This window comes from Acanthisitta chloris, unplaced genomic scaffold, assembly GCF_000695815.1.
Source record: "Acanthisitta chloris isolate BGI_N310 unplaced genomic scaffold, ASM69581v1 scaffold16982, whole genome shotgun sequence".
In the NCBI taxonomy this organism is placed as follows: domain Eukaryota; kingdom Metazoa; phylum Chordata; class Aves; order Passeriformes; family Acanthisittidae; genus Acanthisitta; species Acanthisitta chloris.
In genome coordinates, this window is record NW_008658959.1 from 1,694 (window position 1) to 12,250 (window position 10,557).

The following is a 10,557-nucleotide window of genomic DNA, read 5'->3' on the forward strand; positions in this document are numbered from 1 at the left end:
ATATTCATGTATAAATGTGTGTGTGTATAAAAATATATGTAGCACAGATTATTGAAAGTAAAATTAATATCAAGTCTGAAACTTGTATAAAGAGCTCTTCCAGGAGGGTACAGACTTATGGCTACTCAGTTACTTGAATGTCTTTTAACTCTTTTGCCCCCAGCACCACTCACTGTGGCTCTGAGCAAAGCCACTCAGGGTGTCCAGCTAAGTTTCCAGCAGGTAGATTGATGCTGTGTGCACAGATCAGGGTCAGCCTGTTGGTTTATTTTGGGGGTGATGTACCTTAAAATAGATCATTGTGGAGCTAATCTTGAGCTTTTGTTTCAAGTTTGGGGTTTTGGCTTCCAAATACCTCTAGTCTGTAGTTGCTAAATGAGTCAAACACGTGGGCAGATGTGTAGGGTTGTAGCTCAATGCTTAGATCATGGGTTTTCTTGTTTGTGTTAGCAAAAGAGATAGAACCTTCGCTAGTTTGATTGCTCGGGATGGAAGGGAAACAGCCAGCAGGGATGAAGCCAAGCAGGAGCACCAAAACCTCTACAGCAGCCCGTAGGGAGGGCAGAGAGCCCTTGGAGCAGTCCACCAGTGACGTGGAAGTGGAAAACGAAGGCATCAGGCAGCCTGAGGAACGTCCTGCTCAAGGTAGGTCTGGGGTGGTGGTGCTGACTGAGCCTGGTGACAGTGCCTCCTTAGCAGTAAATTCACCAACTGTTCCAGATGGGATTTGCTCTTTTCCCTTTTAGAAAGGAATGCTGAAAGCCTTAGCTCCTGGCAAGTTTCAACTGCTTTTAAAGTGGGGGGGAAAGAGCTTAGTGTTTGGCCCGGTGCAAATGCAAAAGCTATTTGTAGACTTTCTCCTAATGAAGCCTATTTCATATTCCTGATCTGGAACGTTCTTCTTCAGATCGTGGTACAGCAGCAGGAGTTTTCAAATTTATATTCAGCCAATGGTATGGGATTTCTTGTGATGGAATAAATGTCAAGTTTATTTACTTAACTCTTAAAACGATTTGACTTTCTTTTTCACCAAGCAGTGGATTTTCTCGAGTTCCTCGAGTTGAGCCTTCGCAGAAAATAGCTGCAAAAGCAGCAGCTGTGTGACTTTTTAGGTAGCCAGATGTGCAGTTAGGAGAGGGAGGTCTTTGACACATAAATTAATCTGTTTAAATTGCTGTCCGGCACTGCTACCTCTGTGAAGGAGTTGTTGCTGGTGCCTTGCTGCAAAGCTGCTTTGCTTACAACTCGCTGATATCCAGGGGGCCACTTTGTTTTCGTAACAAACTTCCTGTCGCTGCAGAGCAGTTGTGCTGTCACTGCAGCTCTCAGAGCCTGGGGCAGCCACCCTCAAGTCTTGCAGAGTGACTCCAAATGTGCCTTTGCACCGATTAATTAGAAAAGCTTTGCCTGCTTGGCATTCGGAGACTTCTTGTGCTGGTTGTAGCTGTTGGAATTGCAGAGTGGCTGTTAGTGTGCTGGAATCAGAATTACATAATGAAAGAGCAAATCCACTAGTGCATCGATGATACATCTTAAGTATCTCTTAAAAAAGCTTTAAGTTGGTGGAAAGAAGAATTTTAGCTCCACTTAGCTCCTGTTAATAATTACAGGCCAAAGTGTGGGTTTGGCTCGTGTGGAAATGATGTTTGCTGTGTCGGCTGAACGTTTTCAGAGGTGTCAAATCATTGAGAGCTTACAGTGTGTTATTTTTTTATCTTTCTGTTTATTTTGGCTGGTTTGTAGCCGGCTCAGATGAGGTGGCTGATAATCGCAGTTTAGAAGAGATTTTGGGTAGTATTCCTCCTCCCCCACCTCCAGCAATGGCCAACGAACCCGGTGCTCCTCGGCTCATGATAACTCACATTGTAAACCGGAACTTCAAATCCTATGCAGGGGAGAAAATCTTGGGACCTTTTCATAAGGTATCTTTACTTTGACCTTAATACTTTTTAAATGAAGGTAAGGCTTTGCTGTGGGTTAATATTCCTTCCTGTATTTTCATTTGAGCTGACCTCAAACTGCAAAGTATTTCAGTTTTTAAAATACTTCAATAGTAATATTCTAAATTTTCACTATAAGACAGCAGAGAAAACAGTTAACAGCAACTCTCAGATCCTGTGCAATTTTAATTTGTCAGCACAGCTTAAAAAAGCACATTTTTCTCTTGATTTCGTTTGCTGGAGAACTTTTAGGGCTGTGTTTGAAAAATGAGAATATATTTTAGTGCCCACAAGAGACTTACGTGGCTAATCCTGAAACTTTCCTTGTGAACATGCTCAGGGCAGTGCTGCCTTCGGTTAACAAGTTCAAGTGCAAAAAGCTGAGGCGAGAGGAGTTTTTTATTTGGTGACTTGTAATGCTTTACCTCTGGCAGCAAAACCTGAGCTATCAGTCTGCAGCTGCACGAGGAATCACTGTGTTTGCAAACTGCTCACAGTGAAATGGGTGATGTGCTGTGCCCAGGAGCTATTTCCCTCTGAATATCACTTCTTTCCCTTTTACCATGCAGCGTTTTTCATGTATTATCGGCCCAAATGGCAGTGGCAAATCCAACGTCATTGATTCCCTGCTTTTTGTCTTTGGCTATCGAGCACAAAAGATCAGATCCAAAAAACTCTCAGTGCTGATCCATGATTCTGACGGGCACACAGACGTCCAGAGCTGTTGTGTGGAAGTTCACTTCCAAAAGATCATTGACAAGGTATGTATCCTGCCAGGCTCAACACTGCAGCCTTTTTTTTTTCCCTTTAAGCATTTGAAAACTCTTAATATTTGGTTATTTTAGTTGGAGCTGGGGAAAACTTCGTAGCATGATTAGTTTACCTTTGGGATATGAACCATCAGTGTTAATTAACTTGAAAAAATCCTCTGAGTAGCTCAGCACTTAAAAACAGAATCCCTACTAATACTTTATTTTCTGTGAGACTAAGGTGTGTTACATATCTGGTTTGAAGCTATCTAGAAATGTGTAATAGTAGTTTTAAGAAATCATTTGAGATTGGTCATCTCACCTCAAATAAATAAAACTTATTTCTATAATTAAAAGACCCCCTAAAATTTTTTTAGGATATTTTTACATGTTCTAGTTATAGATTTAGACATGTTCTATCTGTTCTGCAATTTATCAGTGTGTGTATTAAATTGATTCTTAAATTTATCAGTATGTGTATTAAGAAATAAAACCTATTTAAGTTTTTTCAACCAATTAGAAACTATTTTAGGTTATCTAAATTTAGGGAAATCTATGATGAATCTGAAACTTATTTACACTTTAGTTTTACTGTAAACATGCAATTTTCAAGCAGATTTTTCATAAAATTCAGGACTTCACATCCTATCTCTAAATATTTTTGAAGCTGATATTTTGTTTGAATGAAATAGAAATTGTGGGCAAATAAATATATTTATTTTGCTTGTCACTTCGTATGTTGATAAAATCTTCAGACCTTTTCTGTTGCTTTATTGCAACTGCACTACGAGGAATTTTTTTCTCTTCATTTAAATCTAATTTTTGTGTACACATCCAAACTGTTAAATTTGGGATCAGTCAAAATAGAGGGAAGTGTACATTGAAATTTCAGAAATGGTGTTAATGAAGTGCCAGTATTTACAGCCTCTGAGGGAACTGTTTTAAAATACATTTTTTTTCTTTTAATCAATATACATAATCACACACCTTCTGTTTTGTTTTATAATAACCAAATTTCAAAATTATCCTTTTTTAATTTATTTTATATTAACAACTAGAAGAGAAATTTATGATCTAAAAACCCTCTGCATATCCTAAAGAGCAACTTGATAGCTCTTGGGGGTTAATCTGAGGAAGTGGCAGCCTAGCTGAAGCCTTTACAAGTAACATGCCTCAGTTTTAACTTTTTCAAGCCTAGTACCAGCATTATTTTAGTTGCTGCTTTGTAGTTTACTCTGAGATATCTTTTGAAGCTGCTGATGTCATATTTGTCACATCTTTAATGTTTGGCTGTTTTATCTTTTACAGTTGCAGCTAAAAGCAACTCCTTTTCCAAGCTCTGTAACAGAGGAGCTCAGAATGCAAACAGCAAAGTCATTCAGGGCTTTTTGATCCCAAATGTCCAGGGTGGGACAGCACAGCCACTCTACATTTGAAGTAGGCCTTTCCCTTTGTGATTTCCAGCAGTGGCAAAGGGAATAAATTCAGGATTTTCAAAGCAAGAGCTTGTGTTAGGGGTAGGAAAGGCATAAGATGAGGGCAATTTAATTGAAACAATTTGGGCTATTTTTTGTCCAGTTCTCAAAGGGTGTTTTTTTTCCTCTCTTTTTTGAGCTGCAGCTTTAAACCAGTTCTCACTTCTCTAACTCAGAGCTCAATTGACTTAAAATCTGAGCATAAGAAAACTTCAGTGCCTAATTGTGAAATGTGAGGTAAATACAGTGTGAGAAGCAGTGACACAGTAATTGTTCCTCTGGCTTTGTGTTCCCTACAAACAGGAAGGAGATGATTATGAAGTCATTCCTAACAGCAAGTTTTATGTATCCAGAACTGCCTATAGAGATAATTCCTCTGTCTACCACATTGATGGGAAGAAAACGACATTCAGAGATGTTGGGATTCTCCTGCGAAGTCATGGGATTGACCTGGATCATAACAGATTCTTAATTTTACAGGTTGGTGCATGAATAAAACCAAATTTCAAGTTCTGTTTCCAGTTGCAGTTATAAAAAAATCTTGTTTAGGTTTGAAGTGCTGTGTGAGGCCTTAAAGTCCTCTAGCAGCACATCATGGTTTGCATGATCCAAGCAAGATGCGAATCATTATTTGCTGCTTTAGAAATTTAAGGAAGAGAAACACTTGAAGATGCTAATATGAATTTTTATGGAAATCTTGAGAAATTGTCAGTGTTGAGAAATGGTAAAAATGGAGGAAGCAATTGCTGTTCCTGAGAAATGGCTGAAGAGTTGTCATCCTCGTTCCGCCCTAGCAGCACGTAAATATTGGTGTAGTAAAGTAAACCTTAAACCCCAATATTATTGTGCTGCTTCAGCGTGGCAGAGACTTAGCAACTTGGTGCTGTTCTGAGAGAAAAGTGCATCCATGTTCGGTCTCCAGGATTCCACTGTTACCCACAGCTCTCACACAGCAACCTGGTCTGACTGAGCAGTAAGTATGGAAAAAGGAGCTGTGCAGCAAAACTGAGTGCAAGAAAAAAGCCTGAAGTGTACTTGTTGTTTACACTTGTTTAACAAGTAGAGGACTCAAGGAGTGGCAGGTTTAGAGCCAATTCAGGCTCTGCTTTTAAAAGTTACAGTGTGCAGGCCAAACTGCAAAAATAATCACTGAGTTTGTCAATATAACATCATTTAAATTCACATTTGACCTTAAAATCCTGTTTGCTGTTTTACAGACAGGCTGAGGAGAGCCACACTAACTCCATTTACATTTTAAGTAATTGTTTGGCACTGAACAAAATTCTCATTGTCCGAAAACTTGAAAAAATTGAAATACTTGATGGAATTATTTAAATATTAATTTGAATAACTAATTCTTCAATTCCCTGTAATTTCACCACTGTTCCTACCAGGTCCCAAATTGACTCTGGAGAATCATAGCCTAGAAAATTAGTGATCAGCAGGAGCTTCCCAAGGTCTGAAAATTTTTAGAAATAGAGTTGATTTTAGGCTTTTTTCTGTCAAAGGAACTTCCAGTTCCCCTCTAAAAACTGAAATAAAAGTGTAGCTGTGTCGCTGTGTTTTGCTTCACTTCCTCAAGCCTTTCTGTGCAGTCCTTTTCACAGCTACACCCACAAAAAGAGGATATCTCTGTTTTCAAGTCTCCATGCCAATTAATTTTTCCCTCCAACACTTTATTCCTGTATTTTCTCTTTCAAAACAGAACAAGAAATACCTCCAAAAAAACAACTATAGGAAGTAGACCTTTTTTCTATACTTTGTTCGCAAGTATTATTTTACCAACACTTCTAGAAGGGAGAAATACAAAGTGAAAGATAAAGCTAAATGGAAATGATGGTGCAGAGATTCTTAAAGCTCAGTGTGGAGAGCATTCCCTTGTCCTGGGGGCAGAGGAAGGGAATATTTAGGAAGGAGCACTGCTTTTTGAATTTATATTGCGTTTTCCCCCCCCCTTGCAAAATGTGAGTTGTTTTCTTCTCCCTTTAACTGTTTCCCAGGAAGTTAGCAATGAGGAGAGCATAACTTTTCCTAAAAGCTGGAGTTTGATGCTTCCAGCCCTACAAAGCGGAATGAGGGGGAGGTGGAGCCAATATTAAGGCATAAAATGTGGTTTCCCCCCATTATTTTTTCCATCTCTTCAGACTTTGTGCAGAGGAAACTGCACTGAGATTTTCTGTTTCTTAGTCTTTGAGGCAAAGTCCTTTGTCTTTGCATATCAGGTTTTGTGCTTTTTAAAGTGAAATCCACTGATTTGACCATTCCAAATTGAGCACTTCCAGTTGGGAATTGCAGCAATATTTTAGACAGAATGACAGAAAAATTTCAACCCTCAAACCCGAAAAATCAGAGTTAGAAGTAAATGAGACTGGCAGAAGGCTGAAGCTGTAAACTGCTATCACCAGGTTTGCCCTTCCCCCTCAATGTTTTTAAAATTAAGTTAAAGTTAAAGGGATAATTAACAGATTTATTTGGCTTTTAATCTTCTTTTCTTACAGCAAAATTAAGTTTAACCTGGTACCAAGTATTTCTCATTTAAAACAAATTCTAAATCTGATTTATTTTTTTTACTGTATCAATAAGGTGTGATTAAAATAATTCATTTGTACTATAGATTTGGGTCAAAAATGTTAATTAAGGGTTACAAATGCTGCTTTGAGGGTGTGACAGAACATTCACTGGTTAGTACTAAAGAAGTTGTAAGAGAACATGTCCTACATGTAGTAACAACACCTTTAGATGCTTGATTTTATCTTTTTAGCACAATTAGTATTACTCAATGGAAAATATTTGCTTTTTGAAGACTGCTTTATTTTTTTTTTTCTTCCTTTACCCCCTATTTTTCACTCTTTTTCTTCTGATTTTGCTGCTTTTTAGGATAAAAGTTGAAAGCTTAGGCCAGACTGAGTTTTGATATAGTTATTTCTGCTGATGCCAGACTGAAGAAAATGAAAATCAAACTACTGTGAGATGAAATGAAAATTAAGACTTCTGTGAGAAACATTACAAAAACACCTGTGGAAAACCAGAAAATGAGATTGAGTAGTTGTAGTAGAATTACAAATTCTGTGTATCAACTTGCTGAAATAATACAAGAAATAATAGAGGTTTGATGAAATCTGCTTTAACAATTATTCTGGTTTCAATGGACTATTGCCAGCACTGAAAAGGATCACAACAGAGACACACTCCTCCTGAAGTTGTAGCACTCTATATCTCATGGTTTTAATAACTGCTCTGTGTTCTAAGTGCTGTAGGAACAGCCAGTTACTCAGTGCATTTTTAATGAGCTTGCCACAGCCTGAGACTGCAACAGGAAAAAGTGCAGCTTGTCACTTAAACCAGTTTTCTAAGCACTGAGGTAAAATCCAACATGTTGCTGCTGATTTTCTATCCCCCACACCTAGTGCCCCACTGCAGTGACTTGGGTGTCTGTAGAGAGCCACAAATCCAATGATTTGCCTGAAACTCTGCTCTATCCAGGCTGGGGAAAACTCAGAGTAAGTATGTTTGCTCTGTAGTGACTCCTAAACAGGTTAACATTGAGGTGAGGAAAAAGTCTTAGCCTTATCCTGCTTTGCCTCTAAGGAGTTCTGAAATAAATGGGAAGCACTTAAGGAATTGTCAGTTTTAGGCATCTCGGAGAGGGCAGAGGCTGTAGGCAGCAAATCAGCACCTCTGAGTTTGCCTCCAAGGCTGTCCAGGTAAGAAGTAGAGTGATACAAACTGCAAAAGGAAAGTGGAATTCCATAGGTAACTCCCAGCCAGCCAATTTGTAAGTAAATATTGTGGAAATCATAAATGGCACAAGACTTTGACTGAGTTTTGTATTAATGGGACCAAATGTCTAAGCTGATTTCAGTTTACTTTAGAAGCTACTTCAAACAAAGTGAAACTGATTTAACTGAATTTTATTCTAATCATAGTAATGTTTCACTTAAATGTACTGGATAGACTTAATTAAACTGGTTTCCTGTAATCTTAAGCAACTGTAAACAGCTACAGTGATCTTAGATGTATTTTTGTAACTGGAACTAAGTCTTATCCTATGGCAAGATATTTGCCAGAAAGGAAGTTCCATCAAGTTTTTCACCTGCTCTTTACTGGAAATAATGTAGGATTCACTCTCCTGTGGATTGGAGAGGAAGTGAGGGAGAGCAGATTTCCTTCTCACTCTGAAATAAGGCAGAGTCTCCCAATTGTTGGGGTCTGTGTTCCTGATGGGACACCAACACTGTAGTGAAAGCACCACTGAAAAGCTCTGCTGGGATCACAGATGGAGATCAGCACTGAGCAAGGAGAGTGTTGTTCTGGTAGAATTTGTTCAGAAAAATATGGAGAAGAGAAATGCATTGCCCCCAGGAAAGTGTCTAATTGAGTGATAACCACATAGTTTATTCAAACACATCAATAATCTGAAGTCAAACATTGCAGGTTGAGCTTGACAATTCCTGCCTTGAATTCCAGATTTGAATTTAATTTGTGTTTTTTGTATTAAACATTAGAATGTCCTTAAAAAAGCTTCTAAAATTAGACAGATCTGCAAACAGCTCAACAAAGGCCACTTTAAAATGATTTCCAGAATGCAGAATTTTTGCAAACAAAATGTTCTAGGTTTTTTCTCATCTCTGGACAGTAATGACATTGCAGATTTGTGTATGTGCATTTATTAATTCTTTGACTCATTTCCCACTGAGCTGATAACACTTTCCTGGGGAGGCAGACCACTGAGTGTTTGGTCCTTCCTCCCCTCCTGTATAGTCAGTCACCACCTGGTAAAATCGAAGGGTAAGAATGAGCTGTAACTGCAAACATTAAGTAACAGCAGCAATAACATGGAATTGGGGTGGGAAAAGACCCCAAACAAGCTGCTGTGGCTTGCAAGAGCTGTGTGATAGTCATTTTGCCAGGGAATAATGAAGTTACAGGAGTATTGGTTGTCTCTGAATGGCCATGGATGTAGAATTGGAATTCATGGTCAAAGTGTATGTGAGGAGGGAAAAATATGTATGGGTCAAAATACAATCAAATTGAAATTACTAGTCTGGAAAATGGAAGATACACAAATTTAGCCCTGACTTTTCCCATTCCTTATTGTATTCCTGCTTAAAAACTGATAAAGTGGGGGAAAACCCAGCAAACCAAGTGTGAGCACTGGCATGTAGTTCCATATGAGAAAAGCTAACAATGGGAGAGAGGGTGAAAACAGAGGAAGCTGGGCAATGCATACTCATTTCCATCCAGGGAATGGAAAGACTCAGCTCACATCGCTGCCCAATGAGGCTTTTCTAAGAGAAAAATGCACTATGGTGCCTTTCTCAAGAAATTGCTTGCACAAAGTAGCCAGGAAATAAAACTTTGGTGAGGCAACTAAGTGTTAGGTGCAGAAAGTCAGAGTTCCACAACTTCCAGGCTAGCACTTTGCAAGGGGCTTGGCAGGTTGGTTGTTAATATTCATTACTAATTTTCCTCTAATTGCCCTCCCCGTTGGGTTTTGCAGCAGTTCTTGTGTTACAAGCTCTGTAGAAGCACTTGTAAAATCTGTTGTCCACGTTCCACTTGCTTCCCCCTTTGAAACTGAAATATTACTGTGATCTGTAAACTAGATGATAAGTTCTAAGCATTACTATTGTTTTGTTAAGAGAATTTTGCCTTATGCCAGGTGACTTCTTGCAATTGGGTTTTAATTTGCATTGACCAAGATGGATTTCCTTCAGTAGGCTGAGCAGTAACAGAGTTTGGCTATGGCTGGTGTAATCCTTTGCAGACCTTTGGGTTAGAGGTGGCTGTTAGAGCTCTAAGTGATGTTTTTTCAGCATTGTTGAAACATTTTAACCTCAAATCCATAATGTTTACATCTTTTGATCTGTATCTATGAATTCTCATCACAAACAGCCCAATACCATTAATCTTGTGATGCTTCACGAGACTCAATTCAGTGATGTTCTGAGCACTGTCAGCATCCAGATAGCACTTAAATGAAATGGAATTATGTATACAGCACCAAACTGATACATTTAATTTAGTTTAGTTCATTTAGTTAGCAAATTAAATGTACATATTAACAGTATTAAGAAGTTACAAGATGATTCTGTGTGAATTACAGTGAAGTTTGCTGCTGCCCACCCAGCACTCGGAGAGTTTGGGCTTCATAAGAAAACTAACTGCCTTTTGTGGGGGGTTAAAAAGCCTTAAAAGTTTGGATGGTATAAAAAATATGCTAATGCTGCAGTGAAACTGATAAAATAGTGTTCTGAGTTTCTGAAGAAAAGCTGTTTGCCTTAAAAACACTAAAAAAGCTTAAAATACTAAATATTCTTAGTGTTTTAAACAATATTTAGTATTTTAAAAGAACATCTAATTTTTAAGACTTCAGTGTTTTTAAGAATCTTT

The 10,557-nt window shown here is 38.4% G+C and overlaps 1 protein-coding gene across 1 annotated transcript in view; it reads left to right on the top strand.

The window, feature by feature from the left end:
• The first annotated feature begins 488 nt into the window (after nucleotides 1–488).
• Nucleotides 489–10,557, top strand: part of SMC4 (structural maintenance of chromosomes 4) — a 27,605-nt gene continuing 17,536 nt past the window's right edge. Inside the window, exons 1-4 of the mRNA XM_009069212.1 lie at nucleotides 489–645; nucleotides 1,744–1,922; nucleotides 2,510–2,701; nucleotides 4,468–4,644. Coding sequence (XP_009067460.1) covers nucleotides 489–645; nucleotides 1,744–1,922; nucleotides 2,510–2,701; nucleotides 4,468–4,644 — 705 coding nt within the window. The remainder of the gene's footprint in view (nucleotides 646–1,743; nucleotides 1,923–2,509; nucleotides 2,702–4,467; nucleotides 4,645–10,557) is intronic.